This window comes from Pteropus medius, unplaced genomic scaffold, assembly GCF_902729225.1.
Source record: "Pteropus medius unplaced genomic scaffold, Ma_sr-lr_union100, whole genome shotgun sequence".
Classification (NCBI taxonomy): domain Eukaryota; kingdom Metazoa; phylum Chordata; class Mammalia; order Chiroptera; family Pteropodidae; genus Pteropus; species Pteropus medius.
Window position 1 is genome coordinate 24,001,204 of NW_024349802.1, and position 19,566 is coordinate 24,020,769.

Below are 19,566 nucleotides of genomic sequence, written 5' to 3' on the forward strand. Positions count from 1 at the left end.
GCACTGGCCGCGCGCTCCGGAGCGCTACAAGACTCAGTAGAGAAGGAATTGCTTCTGATGGCAAGCGCACCGTCCCGGGGTTCACGTTGTGGGGGTTGGAGCGGCCGCAGGAGCCCCGCGCACATACGAGGGAGAGATCCTAGGTATAGTCCGGTGTCCTCGCCAGTTCGCAATTCAGAGGCTTCCAGCGCCTACCAGAGAGGCGAAAAGAGCCCCCGAAGTCCCCAAATTTGTCCCGGGAACGGGCCGGGATGACTGGAAGAGAAAGGGAAACTGCGGACACCAGGTGGAGAACTGGCTGTTTGTCCCCACTCTCTCTGCCCATCGCCCCTCCATAAAAACTCCGGGCGGGGAGACCCCAGTTTTCAACTAAAGGTTTCAAAGTTTCAGGGAGAGGGAACCGCCTCCCCAGCTTCCGGACCACCTACTTTCAAATTGTATGCCCTTAAGCAAGTGTACTTCTCCCAACCTCGATGTTCTTATCTGTAAAATGGGGATGATAAAAGTACCTACCTCCGTGAGGTGCTAATGAGAGTTTAAATGGAATATTGTAGGTCAAGTGCTTGTAGAGAGAGGCTCCTCGCTTCCCCCCTCCGCCCTCTACCCCCAGTTATCCCGAGCAAGAATGACGAACTCCGCCGCAGATTGAGATTTAGGGTGGAGTTATGGGGCCCAGCTGCCTCCAAAGACTCTCATTCTAGAGTTACAGTGACTGCAGATGGGCATGGAACGCCGTCCACTCGCTTCCTCCGAAGCCACTATGCGGGGTCCCCATTCCAACGCCTACGTGGGAGCCTTCTCCCTCAAAGAAAACCGCACACTCCTCCCCATTCACACATACTTAACCCCTCCACCCGGAGCCCTGCAGCTCAGATGGCTGGGATTCCCGTGTACCACCGTAGCTTGTGTCCCTGGACCAGGGCCTTCACTTCTCCAAGCATCACTTTACTCTTCCGTAAAATGGGAGGATAACATTTTAGGTGCCAATTTGAAAAGGTCGTACAGGTGAATCAAGGAGTCTGGCCTATAGTCTGCTTTTTGATTATTTCCCTCCTTTGGCTGCGGATTCCAGGAAAAACTCTACTCTTGAAAAATCAGCCTCAAATAAATAGATGGATCAGTGATCCCAAGCTGTTCCTTGCTCCCCGTAGAGACTCCTTTCCTGTGGGCCCTTCATAATCTAGGGGAGGAGGGCCTTCTTCCTGGCCCCTGTGGAGTGGCTAAGCAGCCCAGGGAGCCCTCCAGACTTCCCTGAATGGCAGCCCTCTGTGGCTGATCTCGTTCTGCTCTTGCCCTGTCAATTTGCAGATGCCGTCACTGAGGCCCGCAGGGCCGCTGCAGAGTGGATCCAGATGGCGTCCTTTTCGGGACTCCCAGGTCAGGGTGCCTTCTCCCGGAGCGAGAGCCCTGTGAGAGGCTTCCAACTATTCATTAACTCCGCTGCCATCGTGCATTTAACCAAGTGGGTGGAGAACAAATCCTGAGCTAAAATATCCTTTTTTTTTTCTTCTTTGACAAGTAACCTGCCGGAAAGGCAAAATCCCGGCGGGGGACGGGAGGGCGAGGAGGCCTGGGAAAAACAGAATGCTAATGGCAGCCTGGAGGGGGCGGAAGGCGCTCCTGGGTTAGGGCGCCCGGCAGCCTCCCTTTGAAATGCACCTTTCCAGCCGGGCTCTAGGGGAAGGCCCTGGATTTCCTTCCCTTCTGGGGAAATGGAAGCTGTTGGAACTACTGGAGACTCTCCTCTCAGGTTATGACTGACTCACTCCAGCTTCCTACCTATAGTTCACGTTGCCTTTGACCTGTTTGCGTCTGACTTTCGCCGGTCAGGCGAATCTCTGGAGGAGAAAGAGACTCAGGTCCATGCATCCTCATTTATCTAGTAAGAAGGGCAAACAAAATAAGCTCAATGTAAGCGTGATGGGTAGTAATAGGAAAGACTGTAGACCTTCCTCTGCCAGATGCTGTTCTAATTGTTTTGTATTCTGTGTGTTCTTGTTATATTGGATGTTGAAGACAGATTAAGAAGCTTACCCAGACTCACAAAGCTAGTAAAAGGAAGAGCCACAAATACATACAATTCTATCTACAATGTTCTGCTTTTTCTCTTAGGGGTCTGAAAAGAGAGAAGTTTAAAAGGTGATCTCTTTGGTCTCTATCCTGTTGACCTTCCCTTAGTCCTCCTTACCTCGCATTCTCTTTCTTCCTTGGTTATCTTGAGGGCTTAATTCTTTCTGCTGAGTAACTCCCCAACCCACACTTCTCCTCTCCTCATTTCTCACATAGGGCCAGGATCTGAGCTTCCAGCTGCCCCTGTCATATTGAAGCCTTGGTCCTCAGGATTGGATTCTGCCCACCTGTTGTGCAGACATCCTGCTACACCTGTATCATGAGGGGGCCTTCTGCTGAAACATTAATTTCCAAAGGCTCTGCCAACTCTATTAGTGATGTGCAAGTGATTTATGTGCAGGATAATGTCTCTCCTTGACTAAGTGGTGGTTACTCGCATTAACAACTGTACTGCATTTCTGGCAAATAACGTTTCTATTTTCCTGTGGAAGAATGTCAACATTGACATATACACTGAAAACCATAAAATAATGTGAGAACTTTGGGTTAGGAAAGGTGTAAAAAAGGATTTTTTAAATCTTTAAAAGTCTAGAAAAGATGAAAATACCTGTTTCATTAATTCAGGAAGATCTGTATTTCCTTTTCCTTTCAAGGAGGAAAAAAAGCATTTTTACTTTAGTCTTACTGATTATAAAGCCTGAGACCTGACACTGTCCTTGGACTATTTTAGGCATTCTAGTTTGCAGATTTGGTAACCTTTTCTTTCAATTAACAGATAAGCACCTACTAAGTGGCAGGACTTTCAAGGTGAAAAGTAAGCAAGACAAGTGGAGCCTGGTATAACTCTTTCGCATTGTAATGTAACAACAATTAGTCAAACATTCCCATAATTTATTTTTGAGGGTAATTTATTTACTTTGCTTCCTGTGGCTTTTCTCCTTATTTATGTGACTCTATGTACTTTGATAAATATGATGCTGATGATAATGATGATAAAACAGCAGTTAAATCGAGGAATTCATTTGTAGTTTAAAAACTACTTTCAAAAAAAATTATTGATTCGGTTTTTAAGAAAAGATGGTTTTTGTAATAAGCAACTTTTGGTATGTTTGTTAACTTTCATTCCAGGATTCCCTCACTTCTCATATTTTAACAGTGAACAACAATTGCATGTAGCAATCTAAATACATGAATCGACAGGTAAGATAACAATTTAAATTGGTCATTTTTGTTAGGAAAAAAATACAGTGAGTTTAATATAACCCTTTGCCTAACACATTTGAAGACTTGGTGATTTTTTTTTAAAGCAAGTGATCAGTCTATTTTAGTGTCATGGTGAAATATAAATTTTTATAAAAGTGAAACTGTGTTGGTGGGAGTATCTTGCTGTCATCAGCAGAATCAACACTACTTGTCCTTACTAAAATTCTTTATCTTACAGGACATTTTCTTAAAAAAAAAAAAAAAAGTGAAACTTGAACAACCTGACGGTGATAAAAGCTCCCTCTCCCTTCAGAAAGCACAGTGGAGGTGGCAGATCTGGCCATCAGAGAACAAAGGGCCAAAGAGTGAACCCGAGATGGTGAAATAAAATGTAACGTCAACAAAGAAAAGGCCATAGATAAATAGTAAAAGGACCAACTCACCACAAAAAACCCATTGACGTTTTCCCAGAGTCCAGGCGAAGCGCTGGTGACCGGTTAATGTTGGAATGTTTTCCTAGGGTTAAAAGGAGAACCGGCAGCAAGTCTGCTCAGAATTTACAAAGTGTTTGAATAACACGGACAGTGTTTTGATAACACATTTTTAGTGGGGGTGAAAATAATAGAATTTATTGGGACATTTATATAGGCCCCCTTGGTTGTGTGTGGGCGATGGGGGGAGGTAAATCATATATCATTGCACTCATCTATAACTCACCACTATAATTTATCCATACATGTGTATATGAATTTGATGTGTAATAGTCCTATAACAGCCAATGCTTCTCAATTTTGTTCTTAAGAGATGAGTGTCCTGATGGTGGTTACCTTTAAGGGAATGAAAGGGGTAAAGAGGTCACCTGGCCGGGATAGCAATCACTTTGTATAATCAGGGTGAGACAGTAGCATGAAGTTAGTATTATTGTTGCAACAACATGAGATCCTTAATAGGCTTACACACAGGCTTGGCCTTGGCTTCATTGTAACCTTCAAAGGGTCCTGCTTGCTCTGTTTCAGGCTGAAAGGTGCAAGATTTGAGTTAATCCAGCCGGTATTTGGGTCTGGAGTTCCACAGGGTCTCCATGTTTCCTCCCCAGTGTTGATGTTTTTGTTCAATGTATTCCAATACACTGTCAGTTGAGCCACATAAAACCAGGCACCTTTCAATAAATGTCTCATTTGGATTTCATGAAGCTTGGGGTGTAATTGAAATCAAACAGCAAACAGGCTGGAAGGCTCTGTTTCTTGCCCACCCAATCTAAGGAGGGTGCTGCCTGACAAGTTCACTGAAGCCACAACCTTAGATTTCTTTTCTGTTCCTATTTTTGGAAAAGAGCACTTGGGTTTTAAAGTGCGGCTGGGACACGTGAAAATAATGTCCCTATCTCTCTCCCTGGTTTTAAGTAAAATTGAGGCAGCAAAAGGAAAGCCCATTAAAAGTAAGAAATTACAGATTTGCTCATCTATAACTCTCCAGGCAGAGACTAGTATATTCCATACATAATAATAAAAATGTATTTAGTTAATTAATACAGAAGAACCATTAAATGAGATTTATCTATCTCTATGCAGTCAGAAAAAGTCCTCTTTAGTTGAAACAGTCTTTTTCATTATGTTAAAAAGGCATCGTAATATATATTTATAAAATGTAATATAAATTATGTATATGTTTTTCATGTTCCAAAACTCCTGAGTCCCAGTACAGTTTTGTAGATACTGAATTGTGATTTTCTTTCTCTTTGCTCCTTCCTCTGTAAAACAGACTAAAGTTTGGGTAAAATAATAGATATATTGGAGAGGTGGGGAGAGATAAACTACAGTTTCTTGCCCCAAGAATCAACACTAATCCTGATTACACAAACCGTGTACGTATATATTTAATAATTAGGTAGCACTCTGAATGAGTCCACACGCTTTGCTCTGGGACTGGAATAAAATCAACCCTTTATGATGTGGCGCTGGGGACAGCTGGCCCGCGTTATTTGCGCCAGAGTGGGTAGGAACGATGCCTGTTGCCTGCGATGGCACTTTGCCACGCGCAGCGCTTCCCTGGACGCCTCGAAAGCAATTTGAAGGGACACCAAGGCCCGCTTTCTCGCTGTGATAAAGCGTAAAACTGCTATCTAACCCCCGGCCACCCCTATCTTTAAATAATGTGAGATTCAATCTCACCCCTACTTTTTCTTCAAACACGCCAAAGTTCAGGTCAAGTGTAATGTGGAAAAGTCAATGAGTCATTATCAGGTTCCCCTAGCCCTGGGCTACATCTCCAAGCTGGCCAATCCTCGCGGCCCCTTCCTTTCCTTGCTCTCGCGTACCCCTCACGGAATCTCCACACTGAAAATCATGAAATCTACGGAATCACAAAGGACTTGCAAAATTTAATTCTTCAAGGCTTCCTTGGGTCAAAATAAAACAAAAGCCAGGGAGGTCCGGGTGGATAGTGGGTGATCAGAGCAGAGAGCCACGCCAAACTCGAACTAAACTGGTGGGAAGAAATGCAAGGAGCGCAGGGATGAGCGCGCTCTGGACCAGTTTTCCAGGGATCTGTTCTCAGGCTACTTCTGCCCATGACCTACGAGTCCCCCGCCCCGGCCCACTCGCTTAACTCGCTCCCTCCCCCTGACTGTGCTTTGACCCTGAAAACCTTCGCGCGCTCTCGGTTTTCACCACCGCGAAAAACTGGTAAATGCCCAGGAGCGTCCAAGTTGCCTCGCTCTCTAACCAAGACGTGCCGTTGTTGGTGCTGCTATGGTTGGAACCTAGCTGGAAAAGCTTTGAGCCTTTCTGCACTGGCGTGTGAGCGCTTAACAAATCCTGTGACCGCCTCATCTGTTGTGGGTGAAGAGTTTCCCGTGTGATCATGTTCGGTTGGGGAAGCAGGGTCCCGACATCTCAGCCGGAAAATGCGCTCCCGCAGCGGTTATAAGCCGCGTCTGTAATTGCTTATTAACAGAGAAAATTCAGGCTTCTCCTTATCAGCAACGAAATATGCCCCATCTCCCGTAATAATAATACAATAAAATATGCCGGCACCACACTTGACTCTACTGTCTGCGGAAACGCAGGGGAGAAACAGGCAGCTGGGGCAAAAGGGCTTCATTCAATAACAAACTGATTATTTCACCAATTATTCTACCTTCTGTGCTGTGCCGCAGAGGAAGGGCGCAGGGAATCTTAACCGCGAGGCTGCTGGGGAACCTTTGTTTCTCCGTGTCAGGACCAACTGAAGGTAAGGTTGGGGAGGATCGGAGATTAAAGGGAAAATGAGCGGCTTGAATTTTAAATCGTAGCGAGTATAGTGATTGCCTCCTAAAAGCAGGCGTGTTGACGTGGGCATGAGGGTGTTCCCAGTAGCCCACCCCGCCCGGGCTTTTGATTCTTAAGCTGAAGGCATCGATCCTCAAGGACAGCAGCGTGCTCCCCGCAACCCCAAATCCCAAAAAGCCGAGCACGAGGTTCCTCTCCACAAATCCTGAATTAAAGGGTGGGACCAAACAAAAAGTGATTCTTCTGAGTCTTCCCCTATCGGGAGAAAAGTCTGCCTTAAGTTACAGCCCCTGACGGGTAAAGAGACTTTGCTTGGGCCTCTTTCTAACTCATCCCCAGATCCCGCCCTCAGGGACCGGGGCCTCCCTGCAAGCTGACCAGCAGAACCTTTCTTCCTCCGGGTCTCTAAACCCTGGTCCCGCCTCCGCATTCCCCTCTCAGAGTGTTGAGATGACTTCTGTGCCAAGAGTAGACCCCACTATGGAGTCTCCAAACCCTGTTCCCCTAAACTCCAGCGAAATACAGACACTAGAATTGATTTTCACAGCAGGACAGAGTCTCAAAAAAAAAAAAAAAATCAGGATAAGGAAAAGAAAGTCACAGGAGACTTGATCCAATTAGTATATGCCTAATTGAATTAGTGTCACCTCCATCAGCCAATAAGAGGGTCCTGAGGCTGTGAGGATGCGAAGCCCCTCCTTGGCAGCAAATATATATAAAGCAGCCAATGACAGCCTGCAAGTTTCCAAGTGGTCAACTTGACCGGTAGTTTAGCAGTCAAGAGGGGCCGAAAGGTTAGCCCTGGTGGGTGGACGGGAACAGAGACCCAAGTCCTCTCCTTCCTAGGTGTGAGTGTGGGAGCAGGGTAAGGGTCCAGAGAAGCTAGAAGGACGGGGAAGGAAAAGGAGGGTGCTTCCTGACCAATTTCCACCTCCTGCCTTTCAAACTCAGTGCATTTTCCTTGCGGAAAGGACGCTGGGTTTAGGGCGCGCGAGTGCGCCTTTGCTGCCCGAGCGTCTCCAGGTGGGTAGCCCCGGCACCGGAGGTAGGGGAAGTTACTTTCCCCTCGGAAGAGGGCGCTGGCTCCCCCATCCTGCCTTTATAATAAGGCCGCGGGAGGAGAGGAAGCACTGCCGTCTGCGCTTTGCAAAGCATGCAGTTAGGGGAGCAGCTCTTGGTCAGTTCGGTGAACCTGCCCGGCGCGCACTTCTACCCGCTGGAGAGTGCGCGAGGCGGCGGCGGCGGGACCGCTGGACATCTCCCCGGCGCGACACCCTCGCCTCAGAGGCTGGACTTAGACAAAGCGCCCAAGAAGTTCTCGGGCAGCCTCTCGTGCGAGGCAGGGAGCGGGGAACCCGCAGCCGCCAGCGCGGGGACCCCCGCGGTCATGCTCAGTGACGCCGACGCCGGGGACGCCTTTGCCAGCACCGCGTCAGTGTCCAAGCCAGGGCCCCCGGACGGCCGCAAGGGCTCCCCCTGCGGGGAAGAGGAACTGCCCTCAGCCGCGACTAACGCTGCTACTGCTGCGGCCGCCGCCACCGCGCGCTACTCCATGGACAGTCTGAGTTCGGAGCGCTACTACCTCCAGTCCCCCGGGCCTCAGGGCTCCGAGCTGGCCGCGCCCTGCTCACTCTTTCCGTACCAGGCGGCAAGCGGGGCGCCCCACGGATCTGTGTACCCGGCTCCCAACGGGGCGCGCTACCCCTATGGCTCCATGCTGCCCTCCGGCGGCTTCCCCGCGGCCGTGTGCCCACCCGGGAGGGCGCAGTTCGGCCCGGGAGCCGGCGCTAGCAGTGGCTCGGGCGCAAGCGGCGGCGGGGGAGGCGGCCCGGGAGCCTATCAGTACAGCCAGGGGGCTCCGCTCTATGGGCCGTACCCCGGCGCGGCAACCGCGGGTTCTTGCGGAGGATGGGGGAGCTTGGAGGTTTCTGGTTCCAGTTTACGTGCCCACGTCTACCTTTGCAACCGGCCTCTGTGGCTCAAATTCCACCGCCACCAAACCGAGATGATCATTACAAAACAGGGCAGGTGAGAGCAGCGCGGAGGGGTCCTGGGGCGCGGGGGCGGAGAGTGGTCCTGGGGAAGGCCGGGGTTACATTTTGCTTGGAGAGTGTTTTTCTGCGCGCAGTTAGTGGAGACGCCGCATCTTCCAATTCTTTGTCCTTCCCTATCTGCTCGCAAGCCGTTTGTGCGGGTTGCTAATGTTACGGCTGCTTCCTCCCTCCCGTTACCCTCACCTGGACTGACGAGTAGGTGGTGGAAATGAAATTTGGGGCTTTTCCACAAAGCTGGATTTACTAGATCCACCCGCTCGGCGGCACGCTGCTCCGGCCTGCCTGCGAGGAATCGCGAATGGGAAGAGGCGCAAGGGTTGGTCCGCTGAGCGCTGTAGATGAGCTCCCGCCGTTTTAGGCGCCAGGGTCTCCATGGGGCGCCACCGGAGGTTGGGAGTGAGGACCAGAGCGCCGGCATCGGAGGGTTGGTTCGAGTTGTTAGTTAGGCCCTAGAGCCAGACCTGTCTGGGATTTGGGGATGAGAAAGTTCTGGTAACACATCCAACTGCTAACAGTGGTTACTTCTTCGAAAAGTGAGGGGTGGGAGCTGGGAGAGGGGCTCTCAAAGCAGACATTTAGCTTTACGAGTAGAATTGGGGAAAAAATACTTTTTTTGACAAAAACAAACGTTCTCTGGTACTTGTACGTATTAAAATTAATGATTTTTTAACATCGTTAAAGAAAATGAGCATCTAAGATGGTCGAGAACTCGAGCGGGGAGGGCGCAGAAGCGCGTGAGTTTGGGCAATACTGGCTTTGGAAATTATTTCCGAAAAGGGATGTTCAAAGAGTTGCCAACTCAAAAATATTTTACACAGTAAGGACCACGTTGTCTACCGGTAGTATTCTTTTCATTCTGTAGACTTCTCAATATTGTCCTCCGACTCTGCGTGGCCGAGTGCGGGCCTGCTCTCGGGCATCCGGATTAAATCGCTTATCCTGGTTCTGTTCCCTTGCACAGACGCATGTTTCCTTTCTTGAGCTTCAACATCAACGGACTCAATCCTGCCGCTCACTACAACGTATTCGTAGAGGTAGTGCTGGCGGACCCGAACCACTGGCGTTTCCAGGGGGGAAAGTGGGTGACCTGCGGCAAAGCCGACAATAACATGCAGGGTGAGGAAAGAGAAGGTCCGGGCTGGGAGGAGTGCTGGGGAACCCCTGACTCAGACAACGAACATGTAAACCTAGCATTTCCCTCCACCCCATCTATCTAGCGATGTTAGCATGAGTTTCTTTGTGTTGATTGACCGAAGGAGAGAATTGCTAAGTCAGATTTCTTGCCTACCAATATATAAAAATTCAACTCTAGTCCACCTCTCATCCCAGTTCCTACATTTGAGAACAGAATTATAAACTCTCCCGGTGTCAAGGGCTACTGGCATTCTAATCTTTACTTGAGAAAGCCCTTTCCAATGAGTCCCACCCATTAAAATCTAACCATTTCCATCAGATGTTGCCCTTCAGGCTTTATTTGAACTTCATAAGACATCTCACGTTGGCTCTTTTTTATTTGAGGTAGTGTTAAGATGAGTGCCTTGAAGAGGAAGGCTGGAAGCACGGGCCCTGGGGATTGGGGGGTATCAGTGGAATCTAGTTGGTGTCTACTGGCCTTCTTAAGCAGCTGGAGCTGGGGAGGTTTGTGCTGTAAGTCCTGCTCTTAAACCTTGCCAGTAAGTAACAGGCATCCCTACCCTCTACCCTCCATTTGTAAACAGCCCTATATGCTTGGGTTCTGTGTTTTGTTTCATTTTCTCTTAGGCAACAAAATGTATGTCCACCCAGAGTCTCCTAATACTGGTTCCCACTGGATGAGACAGGAGATTTCCTTTGGGAAATTAAAACTCACCAATAACAAAGGCGCAAATAACAACAACACTCAGGTAGAGTGACAGGAGGGGGTCTCTTCTGGCTATTGATCTCTTTGCTAACGAGTTTCCATATTCCTCACTGTATTTATATTTACAGTGTTACTTGTTTGCACACCTGTTTCTTTTGACCTTTCTCATTTTCATTTTCTTATTTCATTTCAATAACAATGAGTTGACTATTAGGAACAGACATACTGAAATCTTTTGGGGACTTAGGAAACCAAGAGGAAGGAGTATTTCTCAAACACATACCCAGCTATGTTTTAAGTTTCAAAAATGGCAATAGAAAAAGATAGTTGTTGGTGAGGAGCAAACAGAAACCTTATTCAAAAATATGTCATTTATCAAAATCTACTTTTGTTGAGCTTCTAAGAGACTTTTTTGATTTAGCCACTCTTTTCCTGTACCATTTCCAGATGATAGTCCTACAGTCTTTACACAAGTACCAACCACGATTACACATTGTCGAAGTTACAGAGGATGGTGTGGAGGACTTAAATGAGCCCTCGAAGACTCAGACCTTTACCTTCTCAGAAACGCAGTTCATTGCCGTGACTGCCTACCAAAACACTGATGTGAGTGTCCCAAATGTTCCAAGACTCTCTAAAGCAAGCTTCAGTATGATAAAGCACTCAACAACGATTTTTCTCTTCTATCTAGATAACTCAACTAAAGATTGACCATAACCCTTTTGCAAAAGGCTTCAGGGACAACTACGATTCGTAAGTACAGCTTTTATTCATACTTGTATGTCATCTTTGAACAGGACATACATAAGCAAACACTTTCCTGAGAACACATTCTAGGAAGATGTTTCAGGTTTCAGATTTTTACCTATTTATATTACTTTTTTTTTTTTTGCCTTAACTAATCTTGCTTTAGAATTTTCACAAAAGGGTTTCTTTAATTTCTAAAGAAATGTTAAGAGCTTTAAAATGAGGTTTTATTTTTTAACATTTAGAGGAGATTTGAAATTTTCATAATCTGTATTTACATACCTTCCTTTCCATTTAAACCAACTTTTATCCTCTCAGGAACAGCTATTATTACTCCCCCTCCTTTTTTTTTTTTTTTAACATAAGAAAAAACTGAAACTAAGGGGATGTAATTTTCACAGCATTAACAACAGCAAAGCCCTGCAAATGCATTTTGAATTTGAGATTTCTCACACCACAGCCAGCATTTCTCCCATCACACTGACAAGGGAGAGTTGCTCTGAGTTCCTCAAATCTTAGGACTTGCAAAGGTGGATTTTCTATAATTTAAATGCCTAATGCCTGAGAGGAAACTTCTTATGTGGTTGGAATTTTTCCCCAACGAGCCAACTATCCTGCTCAAATAGCCCAGTGCCAACTCCTACCTTCATCCGTCCACTCCAACAGACCAGCACTCCCAGTACAGAGCCCAGTATGCCAGCCTTTTTCATTTCTGGGAATTTGGTTTGTTTGGGGACAACATGAGGGTTTTTTTTTTTTTTAAGTGTTTCTCTTTATATTGTAGCATGTACACCGCTTCAGAAAATGACAGGTTAACTCCATCTCCCACGGATTCTCCTAGATCCCATCAGATTGTCCCTGGAGGTCGGTACGGCGTTCAGTCCTTCTTCCCGGAGCCCTTTGTCAACACTTTACCTCAAGCCCGATATTATAATGGCGAGAGAACCGTGCCACAGACCAACGGCCTCCTTTCACCCCAACAGAACGAAGAGGTGGCCAACCCTCCCCAGCGGTGGCTTGTCACGCCTGTCCAGCAACCTGGGACCAACAAACTAGACATCGGTTCCTATGAGTCTGAATATACTTCGAGCACCTTGCTCCCATATGGTATTAAATCCTTACCCCTCCAGACATCCCATGCCCTGGGGTATTACCCTGACCCAGCCTTCTCTACAATGGCAGGGTGGGGAAGTCGAGGTTCTTATCAGAGGAAGATGGCAGCCGGACTCCCATGGACCTCCAGAACAAGCCCCCCTGTGTTCTCTGATGATCAACTCTCCAAGGAGAAAGTCAAAGAAGAAATCAGCTCTTCTTGGATAGAGACGCCCCCTTCCATCAAGTCTCTTGATTCCAATGATTCGGGGGTATATACCAGTGCTTGTAAGCGAAGGCGGCTGTCTCCCAGCACCTCTAGTAATGAAAATTCTCCCTCCATAAAGTGTGAGGACATTAACACTGAAGAGTACAGTAAAGACACCTCAAAAGGCATGGGGGGGTATTATGCTTTTTACACAACTCCCTAAAGAGTTATTTTAACCTCATAAAAATGAGCTAACTTTTTGCAGATGGACTTGGTGGTGTTTTTTGTTGTCTTCTTTGCCTAGGTTGCCAAAAAGATGTTTGCCTTCCACCTTGATGCATCCCGTTTTGTGCAATTCTCTAAAAGAAGGTGCCAAAGCTTTTTGATTGCTGCAGGTAACTGAAACAAGCCTAGTGTTTTATTTTTCTTTTAAAAATAAAGTCAATGGAGGACTTTAAAGTGTTTTAAAATTCGAAGATTATTCAATGTTCTGGATTTATTTATTGGAGACACTAAACATTCAGAGAAACGAGCTGTGAAGATTGAGTGCTGAGCACTATCAAATTCAGTTGAAAGCTTTGGTTTTTATTTCTGTTTTTAAATCTGTAAGCAAATAGAAGCCCAGAGTGGTAAAGTATTTTGTTTCTGGAAGAGAAGGGCCAGGCCTTAAGCTTCAACAGGGGACTTTTTGCTGTTACCTACCTATCTGCTAGGGATAAAAGATGTTAGGCCTGGGAGGCAAAAAACTTTTGTGAAGGTGCTGGTTTAACCTAGCTTTGATTTCCCCCAAGCTTTTCAAAACAAGCCATGTTTGCCCTAGTTCAGGATTGCTCACTTGCAGGCCTCTGCTTTCGGCTGGGGTGGCTTACAGGACTCAGTAGAGGGCAAGGGAGGGAGTCGATAAGAAAAGGGAAAAAAAAAAAAAAAGGAAAGAAGGAAGAGAGAAAGAAAGGAGTAAAGAAAAAATGTTAAGTGTACATTTGTGTGTGCTTAGATACACTGTAATGTGGAATATATTGTACAAATAGTCTACATAGGTGTCTGAGATTATGTAAAATTGGTGCTTTGGCTTTGTAAAGAATTTGCAAATCACCTGACAACAGCTGCAGGGCAGGGGAATAGTTTCTCTCCTCCTCCCCACCATATTTGGAATATTCTGTTTACTTCTTAGATAGTTAAGAATGTATTCAGCTACTCTGTACTAACTTGAACCGTGTCTAAGGAAAACTCCTCTTTCATCCTCTTCCTTCGCCACCCCCAGTACCCAACTTGGTAGTGTGAAGAAACTAAAACCTGATGCCACAGCTCCTATATGCTTTTTAGAGATCTTGGATTTTTATGTACAGTCTTAGTCATTTTTAATAAATGTGGTTCATTAAGGGAACAGGCATAGCTTTGTCTTCTGTATTGTGGGGTTTAATCTTTCTTTCAAACATCTTATTTTGCTTCCTCCTGCACCATTCTCCAGCATGAAGTGTCCCACCAACCCCTTCCCCCCATGGAAGGCTCTAGAATCTAAGTGGACTTGGTAGTCATGGGGGGTGGGGTGGGGATGCTTTTGTTTATCTTCTTTTTTCCTTGCAGGTGAATGGGGTTATTTTCTCACCCCATTGGGAAGTCTGGACAATGGGTATTGATGCTGGGGGGTGGGGCTTGCCCAGATTCAAGATTGCCCATCAGGCTAATCCAAGCCTGGAAAACGTCTGTCCCCAGCCCTTGGAGTCCAGGGCCGCGGGGCCCGCACCCACTTAGTTCTCTGGGCTTTTTCGTAGGCTTATTTGGGGCCAACCATTCCAGGGACCCATGTGGGCTCCTTGGGAACCCCCGCGGCCCTTTGAGCGCCCACGAGTTCCGGGGGTACGCGGAGCCGCGGGGAGCTGGCGGTCCGCAGCTCAGCTTCTGCCCCCACTTGCGGCTTTCTAATATGTAGAGCCTCCCGCGCACCCGCCCGCCGCATGCAGTGCGCTCGGTAGCGGCTGGCCCGGGCGCTTTGCCCGCAGCCAAACTCGGAAACACTGCGGCTATCGAGCCCGCGCGGCGTCTACGAAAGAGGATTCCAGTAGTCCTGCGCACCTCCCCTCTGCAAACAGCGGCGCGGGAGTGGTTCGCTTTGCTTTTAGCTCGGTTTACTTGGCTCTCATTCCCCAGGAGGGCGAAGGCCACCCTATCCCCTGGCGGCGTCCTGAGCTCACCGAAGAGTTAAACCAAGGAGTGGGGTGGAGGACCCTTTGTCCCACTGCCAGACGTCCCGCCAGGCTTATCTGCAGACAGCTTCTGGCCCAGCTTGCAAACCTTTCCAGCCCCCTCCTGACCCTCCCGGGGTAAAGGTCTGGCCGGGAGGATCTTTCGGCTAACAGTGTGGCGCGGAAATGCAGCTGCTAAGAGGATTATCTGCTGGGAGGCGAGCAATCAGCTGGGACCACCTCCTCTTCCGCGCCCAATTAAGGCCTCTCGGAGCTTGTACCTCGCCTCTCCCCAGTTCCCCATTCCTTCCACCCTCCCGGGCCCGAGTTCTCGCGTCGCCGTGACCTTGGGGGTTCGGACTCTAGCTCCGCGTCTCCAACCCAGACAATTCAAAACGCTTTGCCAAACAAAGCCTCCCTGAATTTTACCGCAGCTGGAAGTGAAAGATTTGAAGTGTGGTTAATGTATACATATTCCAGATGACAGATGCAGACTCGGAGAAGAGGATTCCTAACCCCCCGAACCTGGTCAGCGCGTCCTCCCTTCCCTTCCCCGAGGAACTATAGCATATTGGGAGATGCGATGGAATTTCAAAACGGTGTTCTCTCCTGTTCTGCCCTCTAGAAAGCCCGAAACTGCTAATCACCGCCGGTATAAAGCCGACTCTGGCCCCAGTCTATTTCGAGTCCTGTATATTTTTGCACCGTACAGTAAAAAGAACCTGGTACTTGTGAAAAGTCCCTCACAGTGTTTAATAGAAACGTTAGTAGCTGAGTGGCCCCAATTAACACCTTGTGATAAGGCATTCCTAAGATGGAGTGTCAGACACCAAATTGTGAAGAGATGTATCTAATTAATCCTCCTAGGATGACACCGATAAATAAGCCTCTATTTAAATAAAGATCAAGGGCTCGGCGCCCTGTTTGTTTACATTCTCCGCCAGGGTCGCAGCGTTTGCGCCCGCGCAGGCGGTGTTCCTTGCGTAGCTTGGAGACACGGACTTGGGGGTCTGCTGGTTCGCCAGAGTTCGCTCCACCTCCGTTCCTGCCCCAAACAAAAATATACAATAAAACAAGTAAATAAACTGCAACGAAAGAGGAAAAAGAAGTTCAAAAAGGACCCGACTCTTGAACTGGAAGCACTGTTTGCCATTTTCCACACGTGTCCTTTACATTGCCACTTTTTGGTTTTTAGAGTTTAAAAAAAAAGGGCAAACGAAAAATAGCAGCCCACCCGTAACCTCTGGAAGTCTTTTCTGCTTTGGGGAGAACTCGGAGCAGGACCTTTCTCCATCTCTTACCCCACCCCGGCACGTGTTCGCCCCCCGCAGCCCCAGGATTTTCCCCCCTCATCGGTGCTAAAGGTGAGAATTGCTGGGACGTTGGGTAGCCATCCTGGGGGTGGTGGTGGGGTGGAGACCCGCCCGCTGGGAAAGGCAGGATGAGTCAGAAAAGAAATGGGGTGGAGGGAGCAGCTGCAGACTAGCGCGCCCAACTCTCGGTGGGTGAACCAGGGCGGAGGTTGGGAGCCCGCCCGGAGTCCGCAGCAACGCATCACCCAACCCGCAATTGAGAGTGTGGAGGCTCCAGACCGGCTTCCTTTCCAGCGACCGTTGGTTAGCTTTAAACTCACGGTCTTCCCTTCCCTCTGCAGTCTCTCACTTCCCTCTGAACCGAACAAGGGAGGCGGGGAAGCAGGATGGTGTGTGTGCGCAAGTTATTTAAAAATTCCGTAGGTGTCATAGAAATACTCGGAATAAAAACATTCCTGCATGCTTCTTGATTTTAATCGATACGGAGCCTCCAGTTGGGACAAAAATTAAAATCACTCATTTTCCACTCTTTTGGACGTTGCGTCCTTCCCCTTTCCCGCCAGCGCCGCGTGGTCCCCCACCCCGCCTCACGCCTACTCCAAAAGTTTAGATTTACCTCGAGGAGATTTCGGCATCGTCGGGTGGCTTTCTAAAAGGCAGTTTGCAAAACTCTGTTGGTGAACCCGATTGAGTCCCCTTCTATGAAATCCCCATATCTATATCCCCCATCCCACGAGCTTAGGCTTTCGAGTACGTGAGCTCCGCAGGTCCAGCCTGGGTGGACTCGAACCCGCCGAATCCGTCCTCCTGTGTATGTCTCCGCTGAGGATCGAATTCCCTACTGCGACCCAGGCCCAGAGCATACACTTAGGATTCCCGCCCGCGCGAACCCGGAATGGGCTGGAGTTCCTCTCCAGCTCATGAGCTGAGCGGTTCGTGTGCAGCCTGAAGTTACTTTTATTTTTTAATATCATGGGGACTCTGACCTGGGTGACCACCTTATTACGGCTTAAAAGAAAACTCCTGGCGATCCATTCACCTCCTCCCCCTTTCCTTTCGGCCCTAGGAATCTTCTGTGTGTCCCCGAGGACGCGCACAGAGTTCACCAGGGCAAGCTGCGCCAGATAGGAAGCAGGCCCTCGGCAATGGTCCCGGAAGAGCTCCGGCTTCTGTTGCGTCCCAGATAGCCCCTGAAGCGCGGGGCACTGCTTATTTTAGGCAGCAGGGCGTGAACCCCCAACTTTAATTACCACCACCCACCACCAACAATCCCGCCTCCTTAAAAAGCCCCGAACTTCGTTCTGCAAGCTCTTATGGAGGCAGCAAGGCTCAAACAGTAACTTTGGTCACTTTAGGCTCGACTCGGCTTTCCCTACACTGTTGGCGGAAAATAGGACCCGGCGCCCTGACCTTGGTCTTCGGGTCTCCGCACAGGGCTTCGGCCCAGGTTCTGCTCTGGGCCGCGAGCAGCCTTCGCCATCTGCTGGCCACATCGAGTAATCTCCCAGCCTAATAGGGCTGCGTTCCACTCCCGTCAGAAGTCGCTGATTTGTCAGGCCCTGAAGCGTTCTGTAAAAATGTCTTTTCTTCATCCCACTCCCACTCTTCCTTTTTAAAGCTTCTTGGTGTGCGAGGAGGAGCCCGGAATTTGGAATTCTAAGACTCAAAGTTCTAGTCCTGGGCCGCCACTTATTAGCTGCAATTCAACGTGGCTTCTTTGAGCTTCATTTCCTCATCTGTAAAGTGATCATTCGCCAAGTAGTACCCAGGAGGAAGAAATGAGATTATAAACTTAACTGCTTTGTAAACTGTCGAGTAGCTCTAAGTATTAATAGGCATTATTATTGATTACTAATTTTATAACATATGTGATGGTAAACTCAGCTGCACTGGCAAATGATTTTTTATTAATTCAAAAATAATGACAAAGTTTCAAACATGCAGCTACAACAACCATCAACTTATGGAAGCTCTTGTTTCATCCTATAATCTCATCCAATTCTTTTCACCACAAATCACATAAGTCCTTTTTCATATACAGCCCTAAAAGACATGATTCTTTAAAATATATATAGTGTTTATATTTAATATATGTGTGTATAAATATATATGAAGTTTTTGTTGTTTCTCGTTTGTTTGCTTTACAGTTGGTATTTTTGAATCAGGATCCAAGCAAGTCCCATACATTTAGTTGTGTCACTTAATTCTCTGAATCTACACTTCTTCACCTTGCTCGTCTCTTTTATTTTTCTTTGCAATGTATTGAAGAAGTCTGAACACTTATTCCGTCTAGTTTTCCAAGTCCTGGTTTTTGCTGATTGCATTCCCGTGGTGATAACATGATTCTCTGACTCTTGAATTTCCAACAAAGTGGTAATTAGATATGAAGACTTGATCTGATTCAGATCCTGTTTTTGCCAACACTATTCATACATAAGTAGTACTATTCCATCAGGTGATTCATGATGTCTCAAATGTCTCTCCTTGGGACATGCCATTGTCCATTGATGATTGTCAACTAGATCCATTATTCCACTAAGCGTTTGACAAAGAAGGTCAGTTGCAATACAGTTATTATTATCAATTACATATACATGAGAAAGTTTTACTCAATGACACTATTTTTTAACATGTGACTTTCTTTTCCAGCTTTATTGAGATGTAAGTGACATATAACACTGTGTAAGATATATATATATATATATATATCTACATATAGATATATATGTGCCAATTTTCATTTATTCATTCATTTGTTGATGTACACACAGGTTGTTTCCATGTTTTGGCTTTTGTGAATAATGCTGTGATGAACATGAAGGTGCAGAATCTCTTTGAGACAGTGAGTCTCAATGACACTTTGAATGTGACATTAAACCCAGTGAACCAAAAAGCTAAGGCCTCTGCTCTTTACGTATCATCCCAGGAAAACAGCTGTGGCCTTCTGAGGAACACGGGCCATAGAAAACCGAGTGAGAAAATGCACAAAGCACATAAATTTGTAAGATTTATCAGATGATAAACCATTTATTGAAATGGTTTGCTATACACAAATTGTTAAAAAATCATATTAAACTAGTGCATAACAAAGAGATAAAGCATGTTTCTATTTTCTTTTCTACTCCTGTAGCAAATTATCAGTCTCTTAATCCTCTTAAAATACATATTTTCAGAATTGATAAAGAGGAGTATCATATGAAAATCATAAGTGATAAAAATAACTATCAAATAATTTTATAGTTGTTATTGGGAGGTGGAGATTTCATCCGTGACAAGTAAAGAAAGTGTTTTCTTACTACCTAGTTTGGAGATTTGAAGAGGGGATCTGAGGAAGGGAAGAGGTGAGGGAGAGTCCATGGAACCACCAATTATCCACAATTCACAGCCCCAAACTTCTGAAACTTCTGGAATGGAATTGGCAATAGAATATCATGGTAATTCTAAGAATGACAAGGGTAGATTTTAACAGGTAGAAGCCATTGCTATGATTCTGTCCCCTTCCCCTTTCCAGACACCAAATTGTAACCTATTCCACAGGCCACAGGCAGTCAGAATGTCTGCTGCAGCAGTCTGTCTTTGACTGATAC

The 19,566-nt window shown here is 47.0% G+C and overlaps 1 protein-coding gene across 3 annotated transcripts; it reads left to right on the forward strand.

Annotated features, from left to right (window-relative positions):
- Window positions 1-6,384: 6,384 nt before the first annotated feature.
- EOMES (eomesodermin) lies at window positions 6,385-13,382 on the forward strand. 3 transcript variants are annotated; one of them, XM_039836711.1, is made up of 6 exons: window positions 6,385-6,504; window positions 9,558-9,712; window positions 10,358-10,479; window positions 10,884-11,042; window positions 11,128-11,189; window positions 11,968-12,961. In XM_039836711.1, exons 2-6 carry the CDS (start codon window positions 9,562-9,564, stop codon window positions 12,704-12,706), a joined length of 1,233 nt encoding a protein of 410 aa, XP_039692645.1. In that variant the 5' UTR covers window positions 6,385-6,504; window positions 9,558-9,561; the 3' UTR covers window positions 12,707-12,961. The 3 variants fall into 3 exon arrangements, with proteins under 3 accessions (XP_039692645.1, XP_039692644.1, XP_039692643.1); XM_039836710.1 differs by lacking the exon at window positions 6,385-6,504 and adding an exon at window positions 7,424-8,570 and having other exon boundaries at window positions 12,025-12,961; XM_039836709.1 differs by lacking the exon at window positions 6,385-6,504 and adding an exon at window positions 7,425-8,570 and having other exon boundaries at window positions 11,968-13,382.
- The last annotated feature ends 6,184 nt before the right edge of the window (window positions 13,383-19,566 follow it).

Bases quoted from the DNA above. Each gene is read 5' to 3' on its own strand.
- EOMES (XM_039836709.1), top strand. From the start codon at position 7,696: ATGCAGTTAGGGGAGCAGCTCTTGGTCAGTTCGGTGAACCTGCCCGGC. The intron at 9,713-10,357 runs GTGAGGAAAGAG...ATTTTCTCTTAG, and splicing joins AGCCGACAATAACATGCAGG to GCAACAAAATGTATGTCCAC. The intron at 11,190-11,967 runs GTAAGTACAGCT...TTTATATTGTAG, and splicing joins TTCAGGGACAACTACGATTC to CATGTACACCGCTTCAGAAA.